The sequence below is a fragment of the Protopterus annectens genome, chromosome 10.part0 (genome assembly GCF_019279795.1).
Source record: "Protopterus annectens isolate FY-2018-M chromosome 10.part0, PAN1.0, whole genome shotgun sequence".
In the NCBI taxonomy this organism is placed as follows: Eukaryota; Metazoa; Chordata; order Ceratodontiformes; family Protopteridae; genus Protopterus; species Protopterus annectens.
The window spans coordinates 1,718,589,536-1,718,614,905 of record NC_056744.1 but is presented as its reverse complement, the minus strand read 5'-3'; the positions used below and the strand labels follow the sequence as shown (position 1 = coordinate 1,718,614,905).

Below are 25,370 nucleotides of genomic sequence, written 5' to 3'. Positions count from 1 at the left end.
TTGTAAACAAAATATGTAAATTGGTGTTATGGAGCAGTACATAAGCACACCATTGTGATATACCAATGAACCTCAAATGGTGTCCAGTTCCAAGCAGGATACCCTTCTTTTTGGAGCTAGTACTCACATCAGAGAGTTGCACTTCTTCTCAAAAAGCAGTCTCACACACTCAGAAATGGTCAAAGTGATAACCTCATGCTGGACTGTCATCATTTCAAAACAGCTATTGGAGAAAAAGCATTTTTCCAGTACAATGTCTACAGTAAGAAACTACCTCCCAATAAGAAAGCAGCAAACCTTAAAAATGTTTAAAAATCACCTACATAAGTAGTGTGAACAGACCAATATATATTAGTGCATTTCATTGTGATATCTGCATTGGAACTGAAATGTGCATGTTTACTGTATAAATATGTTAATATGTATAAATTATACATAGTTGTATATTTATTTCATTTTATTTTATTGTGTTCAAAATACTCTACCTGTGTATAGTGTACCTTCTGTTGCATTAATGTTTTACCTGCTGCATGCCATACATTCTGTCTGTATGTAGTTTTGTTTTGTTGTTTACATTCTTTCTTTCTTTTGACTGTCTACACTTGTTCTTTGAACTTGGATTGTAGTTGGAAGGAGTCAAAGAGCAGCCCACCTACTTGGTAATAGCAAATAAATACATTAATAATTGTTACACTGAAATCAAGAGCAACAATGTATTTTGGACTTCCATTCTCCTTCATCAGATATTGTGCATTTTGCTAACTTGTTTATAACTTATTGAAGTTTTGATAAACAGCATAGCGAACTGATCCAAAAGTAGCCATTTCAGTCAAAGCTCAAGAAGTATAAAATGGTACGTACAGTTATGGGTCGGGATAGGTGTTATCACATAGAATGGTAAGCAGTGCAGATGTTACATGGCTAACGGATCCAAAAGTATCCATTTCAGTCACAGCTCAGGAAGTGTAAAATGGTACAAGTATGGATCAGGATAGGTTTTATCACATAGAATGGTAAGTGGTGCAGATGTTACATAGCGAATGGATCCAAAAGTATCCATTTCAGTCACAGCTCAGGAAGTATAAAATGGTACGTACAGGTATGGGTTGGGATATGTTTTATCACATAGAATGGTAAGCGGTGCAAACATAAACGAGCACCTTTATACTTTGTATTGTGCTTCACTTAATGTCTATCTGCATAACAGCTGATTGCGTTTACATCCGCTTAGTACAGTATGGTTTTAAATGTGGCCGGACGTTGTGCAGAAGGATGTTAAGTGGCAACCGCCTGTATTGGTGTTTTATATAAATAAATAATCATGGATGCATCTAACAAGTAAGAAGTATTAGAGGAAGACATTTTGGCTACATGTACAATAAAACTTGTCAAACCTCTTAGTTTAGAAAGGTTGACTTGAGTACGTTTCTGGATATGTTCTTTTTTAAGTTGATGATGATTAATTATTGTATTTATTTCCATTTGATAACTGTGTTGGTGGGGATGGTCACCAAATCCTTTCCAGCCATGACTAAACCCCACAAGGTCAGCAGTTTAGTACATCAGACATTCAGAGATGTCATACTAGTTAGAAAAATCAAACTATTTACAGTGCAGATGGAAAAAGACAATAAAAAACAAATTTGCACTAAACTCAATGCAGCTAGAAAATAAAAAATCATTCCAATGCAGATAAAGATAACTGCAGATTTTTATTTTCAACCATTAATGTAGAAAATGTGGCATTAACATCTTCATTCAGAAGTATGTTTACTATGTGCACTGGTAAATGCTTTGACCTTTACAGTTGCCAGTGCATTTTTCAGGAGTATCACACTTGTTAAAAATGGCAAACTATTTACAGTACAACTTTTGAGATCAAGGTAGCAAGTACAGTAAAATGCATATTTGGGAAGGTAAAAATGACTGTAGCATGAGTTTTGCACACAGTATCAGCATTGTGGAAATGCCCTTTCACCCCTTTTGTTTATAGCAGGCACAGCTGCATTCCTTAAAGGAAAGCTCTTTCGACTTGGTTTGGACATGTCATTTCTGTTGGAAGTTAGTTCCAGATGCCTGACAAAATTTGTCCTTTGCATGTTGAACTGTTTTCTTTATGGGTGGTACAAACATACTCCATAAGAAGGGTCTCTCTCACCCTGTTTTTGAAGATGTGCAGTGTATCTTCTTACCTAAGACTGTTCCAGGTAACAGTACAAACAGACTCCATAAGAAGGGTCTCTCTCACCCTGTTTTTGAAGATGTGCAGTGTATCTTCTTACCTAAGACTGTTCCAGGTAACAGTACAAACATACTCCATAAGAAGGATCTCTCTCATCCTGTTTTTGAAGATGTGCAGTGTATCTTCTTACCTAAGACTGTTCCAGGTAACAGTACAAACATACTCCATAAGAAGGGTCTCTCTCACCCTGTTTTTGAAGATGTGCAGTGTATCTTCTTACCTAAGACTGTTCCAGGTAACAGTACAAACATACTCCATAAGAAGGGTCTCTCTCACCCTGTTTTTGAAGATGTGCAGTGTATCTTCTTACCTAAGACTGTTCCAGGTAACAGTACAAACATACTCCATAAGAAGGGTCTCTCTCACCCTGTTTTTGAAGATGTGCAGTGTATCTTCTTACCTAAGACTGTTCCAGGTAACAGTACAAACATACTCCATAAGAAGGGTCTCTCTCACCCTGTTTTGAAGATGTGCAGTGTATCTTCTTAACTAAGACTGTTCCAGGTAACAGTACAAACATACTCCATAAGAAGGGTCTCTCTCACCCTGTTTTTGAAGATGTGCAGTGTATCTTCTTACCTAAGACTGTTCCAGGTAACAGTACAAACATACTCCATAAGAAGGGTCTCTCTCACCCTGTTTTTGAAGATGTGCAGTGTATCTTCTTACCTAAGACTGTTCCAGGTAACAGTACAAACATACTCCATAAGAAGGGTCTCTCTCACCCTGTTTTGAAGATGTGCAGTGTATCTTCTTAACTAAGACTGTTCCAGGTAACAGTACAAACATACTCCATAAGAAGGGTCTCTCTCACCCTGTTTTTGAAGATGTGCAGTGTATCTTCTTACCTAAGACTGTTCCAGGTAACAGGCGCACAAGATTATTGTGATAACTCTGTACTGTTCTTACATCTCTTGTAACTGTTCACTGAAGACCAAGTTTTGATTAATGATAATCAGAATTGCATTTACTTAGTTTGGTACCTACATTAGTAATAGCAGAACAATATAATTTTGCAAACAGAAAAAATCTATTATGTTTAAAATGGCTTAAAGAATGTCCAATACTGTTGTTAGTGAAATAGCTGATACATCTTTTCATCAGTGTGATAAAATACTGATATGTAATGTATTTTTAGATGACGGAAGCACAAATACCAGCGTGATTTGCCATCAGCAGCAACAACTTGTGGCACTCCTGTTACATCATCCTATGGACAACTTGCAGCACTGTGCTGAACCTGTGAAGGCTACCGACAGGCTTCATTTCACACCTGCAACACCATTTCACTCGGAGCTTAACTGTAGCAAGAGCTGTGAATTTAATGCAAGTCTTGCTTTGCAACAAGGTCCGGTAGTACACCAGCCATCTTGTACAATGGACAAACCATTTAAATGTCCTGAATGCAATAAATATTTTTCAACCAGAAGTTCTCTAACTCGCCATCAGACTATTCATGTGGGGAGCAAACCATATCAGTGTACTGAGTGCAGTAAATGTTTTACACAGAGTTCTACTATGAAGCGCCATATGGCTATTCACACAGGAGAAAAACCATACAAGTGTACTGAATGCAGTAAGTGTTTTACAGAAAGTTTTAATTTGAGAAGTCATACAGCTATTCATACAGGAGCAAAACCATACAAGTGTACTGAATGCAGTAAGTGTTTTACAAAGAGTTTTACTTTGAGAAGTCATATGGCTATTCACACAGGAGCAAAACCATACAAATGTACTGAATGCAGTAAGTGTTTTTCACAGAGTTCTAATTTGAAGCACCATATGGCTATTCACACAGGAGCAAAACCATACAAGTGTACTGAATGTAGTAAGTGTTTTACACAGCGTTCTAATTTGAGAAGTCATATGGCTATTCACACAGGAGCAAAACCATACAAGTGTACCAAATGTAGTAAGAGTTTTTCACGTAAATGGAGAATGATACACCACCGAGGCACTCACACAGAAGTCCTGATGGAGAGATGAAAAGTCAGCAAGCAAAGGAGTGTAGTAGTGCTGAAATTGAATTCATCCTCAAGTTTTGGTGAGTACCTTTGCGAGGTGGACCCAGTTTTTCAAAAAAATCTCACCAAGGCGACACTGATATAGACTGTATTTATATAGCATATATCATAGACAGAAGTAAATTAGAAATAAAAAAGATAGCTGGGTGCACAAGACCCAGGATAAAAAAGTGCCCAATCCTGGTAGGCGCACTGGTGCCAGGACTGGAAAAAATGACAGTGTAGAATCCTCAAAATACGGAAAAATCCTACAATGGGGCCAGACCAGGCTCAGGGGGAGGATGGCCCCCTGTTGTAGAAGGAAGTAGTAGTCCACAAAAATGACAAAAATTGATTGGCTAAAGAAGAGCCATAAAGATGACAGTGGACTATTGAGGATAAGAAAGAAATTATGTATTGTTACTATTATGTAAAAAGCCCAGAATTTCCAGACACAAGATATACAAAATGATTAAGAGAGAATTTAGAGAAAAAAAATACTTTGCAGGAAAAACTGTCACAAGCTTGAAATAAAAATTTGTGTTCATTAATATAACAGATTTTTGAAAAACATTATATAGATCTAGAAACTTTGATTTCTTTGGAAAAAGAAGCCTCTGAGGAAGTGAGAAAATATAAACAACAAAACCTAGAGATATTTGAAAAATATAAAAAAGAAATATGGACATGGGAAAGAAAGAGAGATTTGATATGGCGCAATATTTATGCAAAGGAGAAAGCCAGGTTAACTAATATATAGAAGGCAGTTTCAAAGATATTCGAAGAAAAATACAGACAAAGGCATCCAGATATGGAAAATTTCACAATAAAAAGACTAAAAGCACAAAGATTTAATGTAGAAAAGACGATTAGTAAAGCAGAAGTTAAATAAATAGAAGTTGAAGTTATGGAGTGCCTGCAAAGTGAAGGATTTAATGTAGAAGGTCTAAAACAGACCACATCACAGCAGAATGGAGTGAGTCCCCAGAATAAGGAAAAGCAAGAAGATCAGGAGACACGTGAAGAAGAAATATGGACATGGGAAAGAAAAAGAGATTTAATATGGTGTAATATTTATGCAAAGGAGAAAGCAAAACTAACCAATACAAAAAGAGTAGCACCAAAGATATTTGAAGAAAAATATAGGCAAAGGAATCTGGATATGGAAAACTTTACAATACAAAAAATAAGAAGACTAAGAGAAAAAGTAGAAAAAGAGATTAGTAATGGAGAAGTGAAAGAAATAGAAACTGAAGTAATGGAACAGCTGCAGAGAAAAGGATTCAGTGTAGAAAATTAAGTGCAGAAAGCACCACAACAGGATAGAGCAATGGATATCCAAATTAAGGGGAAACCAGTGGAAGAGGATGTAACTGGTCAGGTGCCATATCAATATATTTTGGAGCCTTCCACAAGAAACCAGTATAAATATTCATTTGAAGCTAGACAGCAAGGAAAGAAACAGAAAACTGTGGAAACTCTGATGCAGTCAATGCTAAGGAGTGATAGGCCAGTGAGTTCCCATATGACAACAGAAGACACAGGATGAAATTGAAGAGAATGTGCCGCAGGAAGATGCTATAGAACTTTCTATAGAATGCCCACAGAAAACGGAAAACAAGGGATGTACCCTCAGTATGGAAGAAAAGGAGTTGAGAAGAATTGCTTGATTTAATAGACAAAGACAGATATATCAAGATCAATCAGAGAAATAGACTGCAGAAGGTTAATAAAACCCCAAAAGTCAGAAGCTTGATATAACAAATAAACACAGTAATTAGGACTGCCCATAGAGACCCATGTGATATAACAGAAGTAAACAGAATATATTACTGTGCTGCTAAAGTAATAACTGATAAGGTTCTACCACAGGAACATAGGGTAGCGAGGGAAAAGGGGGGGTGAAAGTGAATACCATCATGGAAATATCGAATAGAGAAAACTATAAAGCAGCTAAGACAGGAAGGGTCATTGTTAGAAGATTATAGAAGAGGGAACAGATCAACAAAAATATTAAGAAAGATAGATGTGATAAAAGCAATGAGCAGTATTAGAACAGACCAGGATCTATTATGCACTATTGGCGATAACAAACAAAAAAAATCAAAACAGGCAGAAAGACTTATAAGCTACAAAGATAAATAGAAGGGAAAATCACAAAATAAGCAATTTACTGTTGACCCAAAAAAGCTTTATAGAGAATTGGGAAATAAGGTAAAAGGAATTGATAGACCGCTGGAAAAAAAAGAGGAAGTAGATACATTTTGGAGAAGTATCTATGAAGATCCTGTGGAACATAACAAAGATGCTAAATGGACAGAAGAAGTAAAGGAAAGAATAAGAAGTTTAAAGGTACAGGATATGAAATGGGATGAAATAACAGCCGGAGAGATTGAAACAAAGCTGAGAAAAGCCTCTAATTGCAAAACCCCAGGCCCAGATGCAGTACCTATATTTTGGCTTAACGTATTAACTTCTTTACATGAGGATCTAGCCATGAGTAAGAACTATTTATATGCACACCCCAAACAGACCCAGCACAGATTAACAATAGGAAAAACAATGCTCTTACTTAAGAGTGAACCTGCAAGCTACACTAGAAATTATAGACCAATAACTTTTCTTCCGACGATGTATAAACTGTACACAGGGATTGACGCCAACAGAGTTTATAGTCATTTAGAAGAAAACTCAATTATAGCAGTAGAGCAAAGGGGCAATAAAAGAAAGTCCTATGGAACAAAGGATCATTTGTTGTTAAAGTTATAGTGCAGAACTGTAAGAAAGGGAAGAATCTAAGTATGGCGCAGACCACTTTGCAATTAAGCCATGATAAAAGACAGATTATTATCCCAGGGATAAAAATCCAAAGGGGGATATTCCAGGGTGACTTCCTGTCACCGTTGCTATTTTGCCTTACCATTAATCCATTAAGCTGTTTACTTAAAAGCTTAGGTCATGGCTACAGTTTGGCTTCTAGAAAACAAGAAAGTCTAGTGACTTCTCATCTTCTCTTTGTTGATGATTTAAAGCTGTATAGTTCATCAGATGAGGAACTGAAAACACAGCTGCAGGTTGTCAAAACTTTTTCAGATGATATTGGAATGTCATTTGGTCTTGATAGATGTGCAAAAGCAACCTTTAAGAAAGGGAAGCTGCAGCACCAGGAAAATATCAATTTGGGACAAGAATGTGATATAAAAGAGCTTGAGTAAGAGGGAGTGTATAAATACTTGGGAATTGATGAAGGATCAGCAATAAAACATGAACAAATGTGAATAAAGTTTAGTAAGGAATACTTTAAAAGACTTAAATTGATCCTGAAAATAGCATTGACATCTAGGAACACGATCCAAGCCATAAATCAATTTGCTCTTCCTGTCCTAACTTATAATTTTGGAGTGATTGATTGGCCCAAAAAAGTGTTAGATAGATTGGATATTAAAACAAGAATGATGCTTCATGCTCACCAAATATTAAAGCAAGAAGGATGCTTCATGCTCACCAAATGATTTATAAAAATCAATGTATACCAAGATTATATATTCCCCGTTCTGAAGGAGGTATGGGCCTCCTTGAAACTGATTACACGTATAGATCTGCAATCGTGGGACTCCACACATATCTACTGACCTCACAAGATCCAGATGTGGTGGAAGTTTTGAAACGTGAGGAAAATAAATCTAAGATGACATCTCTGCTTAATTTAGCAGAAGCATATCGACATCAAGCGGGAATGGAAATCAAATCAGCGGGAATGGAAATCAAATCAGAAGTGGCTAAAAATCAGGCAGCAACTGAATGTGCTAAAAAACAAAAGAAAGAATATATGGTGAAGGACCAGATGAGAAGGCAAGAAATGTGGAAAAAACATTGATATAGTTGCAAGTATAGAAAACTTCTGGAAGAGCCTCATGTTGATCAAGAACAAATGCAGGAATGGTTAAGGAGAGGTGAATTCACATCAAGAAATGAAAGGTTAATATTGGCAGCCCAAGGCAGTGGGTTACATACATGCTGGTTTACAAAGTACATTGAACATGTGTGAGAAACAGATATATGTAGGTTTTGCAAAAACCAATTGGAAACGGTCAACACACCTCGTTGCTGGTTGCGAATCACTAATGGCAGAGGGACTGTATACTGAAAGGCATAATAATGTGGTGAGATGTTACACTGGAGATTGTGCAACCATTATGGTATCGAAGTGGCTGAAAAACACTGGAAACATGAACTACAAAGTCAAAAGATAGATGCTAGAAAACCAGATATAATGGTCCAAGAAAAGAAGACAAAAGTAGCATTGATCATTGAAATCGCCACACCCAGTGACTACAGTGTCTTATGTACAGAGAGACACAAAGTCATAAAATACATTTATCTGCAGGCAGAAATGAGAGCCATGTGGAAGAAAGATACCCAGACAATTCTAATAGTAGTAGGAGCAACTGGTCTTATAAAAAAGAGTTTACAATCATATTTAGATACGTTATCAATTCATGTAACACCATATGAATTGCAGAAGGAGTCATTACTGGGGACATTGCGAGTGTTGCGAAGAGCACTTTTGTCTAACATCAAAGAGTGAAACAATACTAATTTCATGAACTTTAATTGTACTTAAGGAATGGGGTCCATTCCCGTCATGGTATTAGAAACCCAAAAAAACTTGGAGAAATCAAAAAAAAAAAAAAAAAAGAAGGAAGAAAGCAGCCCTTACAAACATCAAAGACTCCAGGAAATCACATATTAAAAATTACAAACATTTGCAGAAATTAAGAAAATAACTTGTTTAAATGTTCTGGATGCCTTTCACATAGCAGTACATTGTACCATCAGATAATCCACACAATGGAACAAGTCCTAATGGAGATTGAGAATCTGCAAGAGCAAGACCGTAATATCTGTGGAACTGAATTAATCTTCAGTCCTTTGCTAGTACCTTCATGTGATTGAACTTGCTTTTACAAAGTCTCACCACCAAGATGGTACTGATGTATACTATATTTTATATACCATGGAGAAAAATGGGGTAAAAAAAGAACACTAGATTAATATGTTCTAGTATAATTACCAAGATCTGACAGTAGGCAGTGGTGCCAGGACTGGAAAAATACTGCAGAATCCTCAGAACACAGAAACATTCCTACCAAACTGGGCCATGTTGCGAGTGTTGTCCCTGTTTAGAAGGAAGCAGCAGTCCAAGAAAAAAAAACTGATAGGCTAAGCAAAAGAGCTACAAACAACAAAGTGGAATGTTTTGGATAAAAAAAAGAAAGAGAATATATATTATTTCTGTTATGTAACAAACCCATAACTTCCACAGAGTGCAGAGTGGATATATAGCAAGAGTAAGAAAGAAGTTGTTAGAGGAGAGAAAACATTTGCATCAGAAAAACTGTTAAAAGCAACAGATGACATTTAAAATCTTTAATAAAACAAAATAGAGCATCACAAGACTTAGATAAAGGAGCACTAGGCTGTCTAGAAAAGATGTGATTAAGGCAAAAAACAAAGTTAAAGCTATTAAGTCATAAAATGTAGTATGGACTTGGTGTGAGATGATGTTTTGTAATATATATAAAATAATATTGTGGTAACGAATGTGGCTACTACATTTCACAAGATATTTGAATACAAGTAAATAAATCTGGACACTGAATTTTACAAAGGAAGGAATGTGAAAACAAAATTGTAATGTAACGAAAAGCAAAATTTCTAGTGATGTGAAAAAGCAGCAAACAAACGTAACTGAGAAGGAAACGGTTCGATGTGGAAACTGAAATACAGGCAGTATCACAACATGGCGAGTCAGTAAATCCCCAGACACAGCAGGACACTTTTAGAAAAGATGCACTGTAAAGTAAAAGTTTGGACTGTTCTGTAGGAAATTTGATTGATAGAAATTCCATTTAAAATTGTACAACAAGATAAAGTGCTGGAAATAAAAGGCAAAGAAAGAGGACAGACTTGGACAAAAAGCAAATGATCTTAGTAAGGCACAACTTAATTGAAGAGAAGACAGCAGCCATATTAAGATGTATGATAGAATGAGACTACGGAAATTGAATAAAGACTTCCAACTGTAAGAAATGATAAAGCAAATGAGCACAGTAACTCGGACTATCAAAAGTGATTACTCTGATGAAGAACAAAAAAAAAAAAACAGTAAACTAGTGTACATCTAAAGTAATAGATAATCTGCTCCCACAAAATGTAGATTAACAAAAAAAGAAAGGGAAATGGAAGAAATAGAAATACCACCACGGACAGAGGAAATGCAAAGCAACTAAAGCTAGACGTATCACTAATTGAAGAATATCGAAAAGGGAATACTCTTAAGTGATGTGATAAAAGAAAACACAACATAAAACAGCTTAAGATTTACCTTAAGCCATTTCCAAAAGTAAACCAAAAAATAGCACAAGTAGAAAATGTTGAAAGGCATATAAAGGTAAAGGAAGGGGTCAAAAGCAGTTCATGGGTGTCCAAAAAGGTTTTATATAGACTTGGTGTGACTATTGCTGTTTTATTTCCCATTTAAAAAAGTAGAAATCCTTACATTTAGGAGAAGTCTGTACGAAGTTCCTGTTGAACATAACCAAGAAGCCAAATGGAGGTGAGTTAAAAGTAGTAGTAAGAAGACGATATGAAATGGAATGAAGGAAAGTCAGAGAAACTGAAACAAAATTTAAGTCTCCTAACCATAGAACTCCAGGTGCAGATCCATTAACCAACTTCTGAATAAAGGTTTTAGCATCTTTGCACAATAATGTAGGCCTGAGGAAACTTGTATGTGCATCCTGAATAGACACCATCTTGGTTAGTAATGGGAAAAACACAAGCATCCATAAGAGCGAACCTCTAAGCTGTGTCGAGAACTGTGGGGCAGCTTGCCTTTTGACAACATATGAATTATATACTGGAATTGATGCAGATGTTATAGTCATTTAGAAAAAATCAGTTGTGACAGAACACAAAGGTAATAAAGCAAAATATATTATGAAAAAGTAGAATTTGTTTTATAAAGCTATAACAGAGTGCTATAAAAAGAAGTGGAACCTCAAGTATGGAATGGATAGATTAAAAATGACACCATTGCAGATTCATAGATTGTAGAATGCTTATAGATGTATAAAATGCACCCAGCATTGGTAAATTACTGAGCAGTCTCTTTAAAACAATGGGAAACCAGTTACAGCTGAGTCATGATAATCAGTAAATTATGATCCCAGACATACAATATTCCAAAGAGGAATATTCTAGGGCAAATCTTTGTTACCATTGCTGTTTTAAATTTCAAGTCACTAAGCTATTTACTTAACAGACTAGGCAATGGCTACAGCTTGACTTCCAGAAACCAACACTGCCCAATGGCATCTACTTTTTGTGGATCGTCTAAAAGTGTAGAGCTCATTTGACAAACTGTTGAAAGCACAATTACAAATAGTTAAAACTTTTATAGGTTCATAGGTTGGTACTAGGCTATCGGCCCTAGGGTCTATACAAGCCTAGCCATAACAATTCCCTGGATATTTCATCCCACAATATTTACTTCCCTGGACCCCTGTATAGCAGGGTGACTGACTTGATCCCTGGGATGAATTTCCTATCTCCCATCCAGTCATCAAGGTTCCTTTGAAGAGGGCCAAGTAGGCGCTCTGCTTGACATGTATGGGCAGTTTATTCCAGAGTATGGCGAGTCTCTGGGTCAGGAACCTATCCCTCCAGCATGTTTTGTTCATTGTGATGACAAGGTTTAGATCCCTGGAGTGTGTGGCTCTGTGGGATTTGGATTTCTTTAAGTGGAGCATGTCCAACAACTCAGGGTTTGACATGGCCTTGTATGTTAAGCAGAGATTGCCTCTGAGTAGACAATATGCCACAGAGTATAGTTGGAGCTTTTTTAGATGGTTGGCATAGGGCATCTGCTTTAGGCCTGTGATTCTTTTAGTGAGGTATTTCTGCGGCCTTTCCAGCTGTTGCAGATGTCTAGTGAGGTACATGCCAAATGGGGCGTTGTACTCTATAATGGGTCAAATGAGTGATGAGTACAGTGGGACAATTACCTCCTTTTTTCTGGATGAAATGCCCTTAGTGATGATGTGTGCCACACAGGATTTCCTGACTGTTGTGGCAATGTGGTTATCGAAGGTGAGACCACTGTCCACCTTTGTCCCCAAGTCTCTCATTACATTTTCGGTGTTTAGTGTACTGCCACCTATGTGGTAATTCATGGGTACATGGTTTTCCCCAAAGGGGATGACTGTACATTTCTTGGCATTAAGCTTGAGTCCATGGCTCTGGCACCAAGCATCTGTTTCTGTAAGGCCCTTTTGTAGAATATCCACATAATTTGGAGATTCAATAATGGCTCCCAGTTTGCAGTCATCTGAGAACTTTGGTAGCCAGAGTCCCTTAGTGTTGGCCTGTAGATGCCAAACAAGAGCAGTCCCAGGACTAAACCCTGAGGTACTCCACTTGTCTGGAGCTGGATTTAGAGTCTGCTACTTTTACAGTCTGGGTTCTGTCAGTAAGCCAGTTGGCAACCCATCGAGTGAAGTAGGGATTTATGCCCAGCTTAGTAAATTTATCTATGATTCCAGAGTGGGGGGATGGTGTCGAAGGCCTTGGTGAGGTCCAGATAGGTTGTGTGGACTGCCTTACCCTCATTTATAGCTCTGGAGACTGATTCGAAGAAATCTGTCAGGTTCAGGAGAAAAGATAGTCCCTTCACGAACCCAAACTGGGTGAGATCCAGTGTTTGAAGGTTGCCAATGTCTTTGTTTATAAGTTCCATGATAATGCATTCCAATCCCTTGCAGATCAGGCTTGTCAGGTAGTTCCCGGGATCCAAGGCGCATCCCCCCCTTGTGGAGTGGGATAACTGTAGCTGTGCTATGATTAAACATGAGATTTAGGTGAGGTGCCATTTTATTTTATAGTTCATGTAGTACAAATCCCGGGATGTCATATGGTCCCATGGATGCTGTATTCTTAGCTTTGGAGAGTGTGGTTTCTACCTGTGTGGCCATGATTTCTGGAATTTGGTTTTTTCTAGCAAAGTATGAGGAAACTACAGTGGTATCTAAAAAGTGTTTGGACTCAACATTGCCACAACCTGGAAACAATAATTACCCTTCTTCTCTGCCTGCAACAGGAGTTTCGATGGTGGGCAAAGGCCTGTCACCACAACAAGGGACAGCCTTTCACTTTACCCACAGCCAGGTAGACATTATCAATAGATGCATCAGATTATGCCTGGGGGGGCAAATATGGCAGGAAGATGTATTCAGTGCACATGGCCCGCAAGCCAAATGCATCTATATATCAATCAAAAAGAGATGCTAGCTGTTCAAAATGCCCTGACAGCCTTCAAGGATCTACTTCATCCAGGACAACTATTGATAAAGACGGACAATACTACAGTCATGTGGTACATAAACAAGCAGGGAGGCCCACATTCCTACCCCCTCTGCAGACTAGCCATGACTTTGTGGGACACAGCATTGACTTACCAAGTACATCTGCAAGCACAATACCTGCCAGGAAAGATAAATTCTCTGGCAGATGAACTAAGCAGATATGTAATGGATCCCCACGAGTGGAAATTAGATCCACAAGTCTTCAGCATGATAACAAGGAAATGGGGATGCCCGGACATAGACCTATTTGCCTCCCCTCACAACTGCCAACTACAGAAATTCTGCACAAGGACTTATCACAAGCAAGCATGGAAAGTGCATGCTCTGTCTTTCACCTGGAAAAACTTAACAGTATATGCCTTTCCCCCACTGCCTCTCCTTCCCAAGGTACATTTAAAGGTCTGACAAGAGAAGCCAAAAATGATAATGACTGCCCCAGACTGGCCATGCCAGCACTGGTACCCAGTCCTAAAGAACTTGTCTCAATGCCCAGCCTGGACATTACCTCAAATTCCTCACTTATTGACCCAACAAAACTGATCCTGCACAGCCAACTCAGGACCTTAAATCTGGCAGCATGGTGGATAATGTAACCATTCAAAACACACCTCTCTCTAAAGCAGTGATGGATGTTATTTTGGAGGCCAGGAGGCTTAGCACCAGAAAATCTTATGCAGAAAAATGGAAGAGATTATGTGCTTGGAACCAGGCACAAGGAATTGACACGATTCTACCAAATATTACTCAGATTTTGCAATATTTAACTGAGATGCTGGATAAAGGCCTATCCTTTTCATCAATTAAAATTTATGCCTCTGCCATTTCAGCTCATTGCAATACAGAACCGCCTATTTTTTTCTCATCCATTACTAAGGCAGTACCTCAGATGGACCAAAAACATAAGACCTCCAAGGAGAGCACCAATACCTGCATGGGACCTAAATTATGTATTGGAAAAACTCACACTGCCTCCTTTTGAGTCAGCCTCTACAGCTGATATAAAATTCTTATCCTGGAAAACAGCTATGCTCCTAGCAATAACCTCTGCAAGACAAGTCTCTGAGTTATGAGCACTCATGGCTGTGGAACCTTTTATCATTTTCCATCAGGACAGGGTTTCTCTGAAGACAAACCCCACATTTATGCCTGAGATAGTGTCCAGTGTGGCCCTGACTCAAACAGTTCATTTGCCTACCTTTTATCCAAACCCACAGAATAGGGGTGAGAGACTTCTGCATTCTCCGGACATTCACAGGCGGCTACACTTCTACTTGGACAGAACCAAAGCTTTCAGAAAGAATGAACAACTTCTAGTGGCATATGCTGCAGGATCACAAGGAAAAGTGAACAACTTCTAGTGGCATATGCTGCAGGATCACAAGGAAAAGGCTATCTCAAAGCAGACTATTTCAAAATGGATAGGCCACTGCATTCGTTTCTGCTATTCACAGCATGGCAAATCAGTGCCTAAGGGCATTAGGCCACATTTAACCAGAGCAGCAGCCACTTCAGCAGCCTTCCTCAGAGGAGTACCATCCAAAGACATCTTCGAGGCTGCAACTTGGAGTTCAGTGCACACTTTTACAGTTCTGCAGGGCCTCATAGCCTCTCCTAATCCTGTTTAGCCCCAGTCGCCCAACCTTAGCTTTGGGATTCAACCCAATTGTAATGACTGCAACAGTGAAACACAATAAACATAGTACAGTTGTGTACCTACCATAAATGTAGATGTTTGAGTGTATTCACTGTTGCAGTCCAGGTTACCCTCCCTCCATCCCCCTTTCCTTTGCTGGGTCTTATCTGTACTTCTCTATTCTGTACAACCTATGTGGTGTATTTGCTTGTAGATGAAGGTAGAGCTTTACTTTACTGCATGCATGTTTATTGGCATAAATTAGCCTACCCTTTTGGGGGCACCTGACATCTGGGGCAAGAAAAACTGAAGAAAATGGCGTTGGCTGCATCTTTTATACGCCTGGCACACTGACGTCAGGGAGGAGGCGACAGCAACTGATGCCAGACCAGGACTTTGGAACTCAGGCCGACTGCGGGTAGCCTGCCAGCAGGATAACCCAATTGTAATGACTGCAACAGTGAATACACTCAAACATCTACATTTATGGTAGGTACACAACTGTACTTTTGTTGATCATGTCGTCCCAGGCAGACAGATACTGGATCCCCTTTGAGTGACACCAGAAGCTTAGCCAATTGTTGAGGTCAATCATTTTGTCCTTATACTGTGGTATCATTCTGGGCAAAGACAGGATGCTACTCAGGGCTAGGGTCATACCTGCCTGGGCCACATTGTCCAAAAGGTATGTCTCAAGTCATTCACTCCAATATGGACAATGACAGAGTTGTATTTGTACTTGTGGAGTGACTTGAATGCATGTGTTATGTGGTGGATCCTGGCACCCGACAGGCAGCTGACTGTGATTTTGTCCTTGGTCAACCTGGTGAGTGGGACATCAATGTTCCTGACTGTAGAGTCACCTATGACTAAAGTGTTGGGTACGTTGTCTTGCCTTAGGGGCTGCTGTTGGGTGGCACACTAGTGTTGTGAGCTATGTGTCATTTTGGTTGTGACTCTTGGGCAGGTTAATGTTGTGTCTCCGCATATGTGGGTTTAGTGTTGCTATGTGTGGGTTTTAAAGGGCTGTGTGTTGCTTGCGGTGTAGTGCAGGTGTTAACCTTGTCTTCTTGACTGTCTAGCACAATCTTATCTGGAGAGAGCTTTGTTTCCAGTTTGGCTATGTAAGTGTATCTCTCGCAGGTTGTAGTGTTGGGTGGTAGGAGGAGAGGGTTGTCTGTGTACTTAAGGCAGTTGCTGCATTGCCCCAGTATGCTGAGATTCACCAGGTGGATAGGAGAAATCACCGAAAACTGACCCGTAGACATGCATGCTAGGTGCTTTTTTTTTTTTTGTAAAGTACAAGAGCTGTTTTCCCTTACCTTTACAAGGTACTTTGCAATGATAGGCTGTTTAGTGCCTACGATTAATTTCTCCTTATTAACAAGGAGAGTTGAGTGCTTGTAACAGTTTAAGGCTTCCTAGTGCTTTCCAGCAGGTTCTAAAGCAAGTGCTAGTCACAAGGGTTCAGATTTTAGTGCTACTTCTGAGAAACCAGCTAGTTCTAAGGGAAAATTTGAAGAGCAAACTTTCTTGCACCTGGAATAGTTTAAGCGTAGCCCTGCATGATGCAAAAAAAATGCGCAAACACAAGAGTTTTTAAGCCAGAAAATTGAAAGGGATAGGAATCAGCCCAAAATGGCTAATACAAATTACAGTTTCAGAGCTGGAAACCACTCCTCTAGTGTTAGACAGTACAATGCTCACAATTCCCACTGCTAAGCAGTCTGGATAGCTCTGAACACCTTAAATAAAGTCCTGAAACCAGCAAAGCCTGGAATCTGGACTGTACCAGGTAGGAAAGGTGGGAAATGAGCAAATAAAATGGTATTCTTTTTTTGTTAAAAGAGGCACAACAATGCAATAATACAGTAAATAAACAAAAAAAAAGGCTAACACACTTGAGTGTGTAGCTCTAAATATTAAATGCAATTAAGACTCTACAAAATTAGCGATTTAAAACTTTTTAAATGAAGCAAGGGAAGTGCACAACTAATTGAAGAGGTAGTGATACAGTAGAATAAGTAGCTAGTCTACATATACAGAAAAGTATATATATATATATATATATATATATATATATATATATACACACATACATATACACACATACATATACACACACACAGAAAAGCAGTTAAAACAACACTAAAACAATTCAGATGCAGTGCAACCTAGAGCACTTGAGTTGTAGCAATATTAAGGCAAATACAGTTTTAATAAATACACTAAAATATACTATATATTTCCAAAATGCTTGAGAAGTGCAGTCAGAACACAAGGAGATTCAGGCTTTTTTTTTGGCATACGATATAAGGGTAATGTTTGTTCTTGATAAATAAGCATATGCAATATTTTAGCTGAAAAAAATGAATCATCAAGAAAATATTAAATTATAAGAAAGATATAGTATAAAAGAGCTTGGACAAGACGGAACGTATTAATATCTGAGAATACATGAACAGTGGACCATAAGTCATGAACAGCTGTTAGTAAGAAATGTTTTTTTATAAGACTAAAGCTACTATTGAAAACTGCCTTGACATCTAGGAAAATAAAAACAAAGGATTGGCTTGGGCAAGAAAACTGCTTAATGCTAATCAAATGCTATTTAAAAATCAGTGCATGAAATGATTATAAATCCTTCATACTGAAGGAGGCATGGCCCCCCTTTGATTTGACTATTTGTATAGGTCTGCAGTTGAGGGACTGCAGGCATATTTGCTAACCTCATCAAATCCAAACAAAGTGAATGTTGTAAACCAGGAGCAAAACAAGCCTGAGATGATATCTTTGCTCAGAGCCGTAGAAACATTTCAGAGAAAATGAGAATGGAAATCAAACCAGAAGAAGACAAAAAGGGGGCAGATGACAAATGAAATGCCAGAAAACAAAAGAAGGTAGAGAACAAGACAACGCACAAAGAAAGGAAACTGGGAAGTCCACAGTAAATAACGGCACGTGTGGAGAACTACAGGAACAGCCAATGTTAAGAGTTGATGAATAAATGGATAAGGGGAGGCAAATTTAAATCAAAAGGCGAACTTGAATAAGGACCGTTGAAGATAATGAACTACATAAATGATGGTTTACAAACTCCATAGAAAAAGTGAAGATGCAAACAAATGTAGGCTTTGTAGTACAAAACTAAAACGGTACATCTTGTTCCTTTTTGTGATGTACTCATGGCTGAGGGTCTGTATACTGAAAGGTATAGTAATGTGACAAGACTGTTACATTGGGCAGGCATAGTGCAAATACTGCTGCATACAGGTAGCTGAGAAGCAGTGAACACCAAAATAACTGAAAGAAGAGGCATGTAAAGATATCAGGAAATAAATGAAGGATCAGCAACTCAACATTAGTAAATGACAACAGAGCTTAGTAAGGTGTATTTTACAAGACTAGAACTAATAACTAAAGACTTTCTTGACATTTAGGAATAAAGTTATAAATCAACTTGCTGTCCCTGTTATAATTAGCAGCTTTGGTGTGATTGTCTGGCCATAATAAGGGTTAGAACCTTTTTAAGGCATGAATAAATTGCAAAAGAGCATTGAATGGCAAAGATTCAGAAACTATACTAAATCATATTGAAATAGCAATCAAAAAGTCCAAACCACTTGACAGAACTATGAAAAGACAAGTTATTATTCCAGGTATAAAGTCCAGTGGAGAATACTTCAGGACGATTCTCTTTCAGCATTGCTGTTGTCTTGCCCTCAGTCCAATTTGCTTAGTTATCAAACTAGGCTGTGGGTGCAGTTGGACTTGAAGAAAGCAATATTGTCATTTAACATGTTCGTTATTTTTGTGTGTGGTCTAAAGCTATAGCTTATTTTACAGGCAACTGAATGTGTAACATAATATAAGAATGATATTTGCCTTCCCCATATGTGCAAAAGCAACATTTATAGCTGGTAGACTGTGGTATCAAGGAAGTAACCTGAGAGAAATCTAATAAAAACTGAAACAAGAGAAAGTATATACATACATGGGAATACATTAAAGGTCATTGATACAGCATAACCCAAGCTTAGTAAGGAATGTTTTAAATTACTACATCTAATACTGGAGACTGCTTTGATATGTGGGAGTAAAGCTCAAACTTTAACTCATTAATAACCTGTGTGATGTCGAATGTCACACCTCTAGCAGCCAGCACACATCTTGTATTCCAGAGCATTTTCTGAAAAATAAACTTAAAAAGCATAAGATAAATAAATGCAGCTATTTTGTGAACAATAAAAATATCAAAACTATATAAATAACAAATGTTATCAGTAAGAAGGATTATTTACAGTAATAGTCTGTGCAGTTATAGTCTTTTCCAGACTGAAAATTATATTTTTTGTAAACTTTTACAAATTTTCATATTTTGAAAACTACATAAGCTAGACATATTGTTAGAACATTTTGTTCACCAGATATAAGCTTTTACATGACAAGAACTTCTATGAGAGCATGTTTATTGAAAAATTTACAGAAAAATGAAAACATGCTGAATTGTATAATTAGCAAAACAATTACTGGATATCTCTTAAGATGTGCAAATTGTAGTGCAAATAGACAGTTTTATGCAGCAACATCTAAGGTTTCGTTTAATGCCATGCAACACTGTAAATCACTTGTTTTTGAAATATTAAGTACATATGGAAATACTGCCTATTTTTATAATAGTGTGATCTAAAACAGCACTGACAATGAACTACCCTGTCTCCCACATTGGTTTTTCACACTATATATTTCAATAACATGTAGGGCTCTCATTTATGAAAATATGAATAGTAAGTGGAAAACAAATATTAATTTCCCCACTGCAAGACATCCTACACTAACAGTCTTAGTGTCATTTTGTTAATGACTCCTTGCCCTTTCTAATGATGCCAATTATTAGCTGCTAAGTCACTTAAAGAAGCCAAACCCAAAATGTTATGGATGCCATAAGGCAGTAGGGGTGTGAACTGGAAGTATTCAAAAAATGTTTTCTTTCCTTGTTATAACCATAGAGAGATGAACTAGACCAAGAGAGTGTTGGATCACTTAAATGGAAAAAAAAAAAAAAAAAAACAAGAAAGGGGTTTAATTCCTATTTAATTGTATATAAAAGTGTTTTGCAAGTTTATATATTTCCATCAGTATGAAATTGATATGGGCCTGTCTGCAACTGACTAGTATGTGTTGGCCAACAGTTATGGGACTGCATGCATAATTGTTTCTATAAGTTTTTTTTATTAATTTAACAAAAAATATATATATATATATATAGATATATATATATTTACAGAAAGGAAGAAATTCAACATCACATATTGTTATGCAGTGATAGGAATACATTGAATCATCAAGATAATCTTATACAATTAAGACATTGAGTCTTGGTGTTTTAATAGGAATATTTCAAGGTTATTCCAACCACTAAAAGTCTTAGTATCATTTATAGATCTTATTGTTATCACTATTTCAGTTTTACATTTTATTGCTGTTAAATTTAAAAATTCTTTGAACATATGAACCAAGTTCAATTTCCAGTTTTTTTTAATAACTTTTCTAGCAACTGCTAAAAGAGTCCAAAACATTTTTTTGCTCTTTGGCTTTTACAGGTACAGGAAGTGGAAGATTCATTAATATTTTTGGTCTAGTTAAAAAAATAATTCTCAGACCATAACCCCTTATCTCTTCCCAATACACATTTAATTTTTCACAATTCATAAATGTGTGTCCAGTCAGCTTTTATATCTTTACTACAACAGACTAAAGTCATTTTACTAAACTTAGAGATTGTATAGGGAGTAGCAAACATTCTATGCATAAATTTCCACATAAATACTTTCCAGTATAAACTTGAAGCTTGGCTAAGTGATTTAAGTAACAAAGTTTTATTCTCATCGTTTATTGAGTCACTCAGTCCAATACTATCTAAAAAGTTCCAAAGTTTTGCATCAAAATTATTTTTTGTAATAAATTATATAACTTGGACAACTTCCTTTGTAGGTCGTTATACCTTCAGTGATAACATTCATATAATGGGGGAATAGTGTTCTTTTCCTCTTCATTCAGATTATGTACAAATTAATTTAATTGTTTACTGATGGATAATAACTGGTTAGCAGATTTATCTAACTTATATTCTTTCATTAAATATTCTGAGCACTATTCAGACTGTAGTACTAATACATTAATTTAAGTGAATTCATTTTAACATTGTTCTGAGTTTTATGTAATACTAAGAGTAATGCTACTCAACGTCAGAAGTCTAAACCTCAAGATGCATGCACTCGAAACTCTCCTTAGCATGGAGAACATCGATATCTGTGCAGTAACAGAAACCTGGTTCAAGGCTCCCGAGAGCAGCCCAGCACTACCAGGTTATACCTCATACCATGTTTTTCGGCACCAAAATTTGGACCGAACCACAAAAGGAGGGGGAATATCAATATTTGTCAAAGATACCCACACCTCCAGGTTGGTGACACAGCACAAAGCATGAGAGACTATCCATGTGCAACTAACAGTGGGTAAAACTGCCTTCCAGTTTATAGCCTGCTACAGACCACCCTCCCAAACCTAGGAACCCCACTCGGCTTTCCTGAGAACACTGGAAAATATGAAGGTCTCTCCAAACACCATTATATTGGGCGACTTCAACTACCCTAACATAGACTGGGAGTATTACTCTAGCTCCAACACCCTAGCCCAAACGTTCCTAGAATTTATAAACTCAAATGCTATGGAACAACTTGTTGCCACTCCCACAAGAGGGGAAAACATACTGGACCTGATCATCACCAACATGGGGACTCTATGCTCCAGACCAGAAGTGTATCCCTCACTTGTAAGATCAGACCATAAACTAATCTCACTAGACATTCACATCCTGACCCCAGCCCCTGCCCAGAAAACCACAGTGAAAAACTTCTCTAAAGCAAATTTCACACTCCTCAAAACCGAGCTGGAATCCTTCAAAGCCTCCAGGCCTGTGGAAAATACAGCCCAGACCACAGAATCCTTTATAAACGCATTCTGTGAACACCTTCAGGAATGCATGGATTATGCAATCCCAAATAAAACCAAGATCCAGTCCTCCAAGGTTAAGTGTCCTGTCTGGTGGACCCCAGCCATAAACAAATTATACAATAGAAGGAGGAAGCTACTACATGATAGAGCAAAATCCCAAAAAGGGAAGGCATCTCTAATCAGTATTAGCAAAAAACTACGGGCACTCATAAAATCATCTAAGGCCAGCTTCGAGAGAAAGATTGCACAGGACACTAAGGATAATCACAAGGCTTTCTTTAGTTATGTTAGGAACCTGGGTGGGAATTCCCAGATATGCTCAGAATTAGTCCAAAATGACAAAAAATACACCAAACCCACAGACATTGCCAACATCCTAGCTGACAGGTTCAGTGCAAACTTCTCCCCCCCCCTCCTCACCAAAAGGGTAAATATCTATCCCAGGAGAGTGCTGCCCCCCTGACATCTCAGATGCTCAGGTAAGAGCCGCCCTCTCCAAAGCAAAAAAACACAGCATTAATGGGACCAGATGGTGTCCCGGGCTGCGTCCTACATGAACTCCAAGAAGAACTAAACCCAAACATAAAACTACTGTTCAATCTCAGCCTTACTACAGGATATGTACCCAAAGAGTGGCATACATCAACAGTGGTCCCTCTCCACAAAGGTGGTGCCTCAACGGATCCTGGAAACTATCGCCCCATAAGCCTGACTAGCTTGGTCTGCAAAGCTATGGAAAGGATCATCATGGACCTCATAAATAAAGATATTGGGGACCTACAGACACTGGATCCTACCCAGTTCGGCTTTGTTAAGAGCAGATCCTGCCTCTTAAACCTGGTCGATTTCTTTGAAAAAGTCACCAAGGCCATTAACGAGGGGAAGGTGGTCCACACAGCCTACCTAGACCTTGCAAAAGCCTTTGATACAATACCCCACTCGGGCATTATAGATAAGCTCACCAGCTTAAATATAAACCCCTATGTCACTAGATGGGTTGCAAACTGGCTCAAGGACAGAATCCACATGGTTAGAATTGCTGGAGCCATGTCAGACTCCAAACCAGTTACAAGTGGCGTCCCACAAGGCTCAGTCCTGGGACCTCTCTTGTTTGGTATGTATTTCTCGGAGGTACAGGCTAGCACAGAAGAACTGTGGCTGACCAAGTTCACAGATGACTGCAAACTGGGTGCCATAATCGACTCTCCAGCCGACACAAGCATCCTACAAAAGGGCCTCATAGAAACAGAGAACTGGTGCCAGAGCCATGGCCTCAAGCTAAACGCCAAAAAATGTATAGTCATCCCCTTTGGCAAAAACAAAGTGCCCACAAATTACCACATAGGTGGTAATCCATTAAGTATGGAAGAAGTAATTAGGGACCTGGGTACCCAAGTTGATAGCAATCTCTCATTTGACAACCACATGGCCAAAGTGGTTAGAAAAACATTTTATATAGCCCACCTAATCATGAAGGGATTCACATCTAGATCAGGGGAGGTCATCGTGCCTCTTTACTCATCCCTCATCAGGCCCATAATTGAGTACAATGCCCCTTTTGGGATGTACCTTACCAGACACCTGCAGCAATTGGAAAGACCCCAAAAGTACCTCACCAAGAGGATCAAAGGGCTCAAACAGATGCCATATGCTGCCCGAATAAAGAAACTCCAGCTCTACTCAGTGGCATACTGCCTGCTCAGAGGCGATCTGTGCCTGACGTATAAAGCCATGTCCAACCCGGAATTAATGGACATGCTACACCTCAGAAAATCCAAATCCCATCGAGCTACGCGCTCGAGAGACTTGAACCTCAGCAATGAAATAAATAGGACATGCTGGAGGGACAGATTCATAACCCAGAGGCTCCCTTCACTCTGGAATAAAATCCCAGTCCAGGTTCGGCAGAGTCTCTCATTGACTCTCTTCAAGAGGAATCTTGATGAGTGGATGGGAGATTGTAGGTTTACCCCGGGTATCACTTCTGTGTCACTGTTAGACAGAGGCAGAGTATACTAACCTCAAAAAAGGGCATAGCAAAATTCATTTAAAATGGGTGGCGAAAGCCAAACACATTCTGGCTAGGCTTATAAATGCCCTAGGGCAGATAGCCTAGTATGAACCTATGAAATGTGAAAGTAGAAAAAATGTCCATTTTTAATATTAATGGAGTTTTAAAATCATATTTCTTCACTGTTATAAAAATTACTTGCATAAATGCAGAGTCAAAAGACTGGAATGAGTTTCCTTCTAAGGTATTTTTTTTAGCCAGATGAAAGGATTGTTACATATTTCTAATTTATTATATTTAAACTTATAAGAATTTAGTATAATCTGCTCCTGGATTTTTTTCACTGAATGATAGAAGTTGAGTATATCCAGAGTATACTAGAGTTGAAATTTGCAGCAATGGAATAAGATTCTACATCTGGGAAGCTAATACCACCATACTCCCATAGTCTTATATGATTTCTTTAAGTAATTCTTAGTTTTTTATCATACTATAAGAATGAGTTTAACATTTTTTTTTCCATTTTCTTTAAAAGTTTTTGTCAGGTATTAAAGCTATAGAATGAAAGATATAGAATTTTGGCTAATAGAACCATTTTAATAAGTACTAACCTAGCATCAAAAGTAAAAAAAAAATAAATTTTTAATAAGAAGTAACATTTAAATTATTTTTTCAAAATTATTATTAATAATCTTAAACACATCTTAATTGATTTTAATTCCTAAATATTTTAGTTATTTTACTTCCCAATTATATTTGCATTCCTCTTTAAACTTACTATCTAGTAATCAATTTAACACAAAAGTTTCAGTTTTATTAATGTTATTAAATTTCAGTAGCAATGCTTCTTGAAATTTTTCAATTTCATCCATTTCTTTGATTGCATAATTTAAATCTCTTATAGTTAGTAAAATATCGTCTGAAAAAAGTAGTATTTTAGATTGACAGTCCCTGTTAATTGAGAATCCATCATTGTTTTCAATTCTTCTTATACTATTAGCTGGGGGTTCAGTATCTAATGCATATAGTAGTGGGGGCA

The 25,370-nt window shown here is 37.8% G+C and overlaps 2 protein-coding genes across 3 annotated transcripts in view; one reads left to right on the top strand and one right to left on the bottom strand.

Moving 5' to 3' along the window:
• The window catches only part of LOC122813950 (zinc finger protein 883-like), an 846,666-nt gene that overhangs the window by 623,283 nt on the left and 198,013 nt on the right, over positions 1–25,370 (bottom strand). The gene's annotated exons all lie outside the window — the stretch shown is intronic.
• LOC122812767 (gastrula zinc finger protein XlCGF7.1-like) lies at positions 3,387–4,285 on the top strand. Its single transcript, XM_044084845.1, has one exon. It carries the CDS (start codon positions 3,455–3,457, stop codon positions 4,226–4,228), a length of 774 nt encoding a protein of 257 aa, XP_043940780.1. The 5' UTR covers positions 3,387–3,454; the 3' UTR covers positions 4,229–4,285.

What these genes read in the sequence shown, in the direction of transcription:
- LOC122812767 (XM_044084845.1), top strand. Translation starts at nt 3,455, where the DNA reads ATGGACAACTTGCAGCACTGTGCTGAACCTGTGAAGGCTACCGACAGG.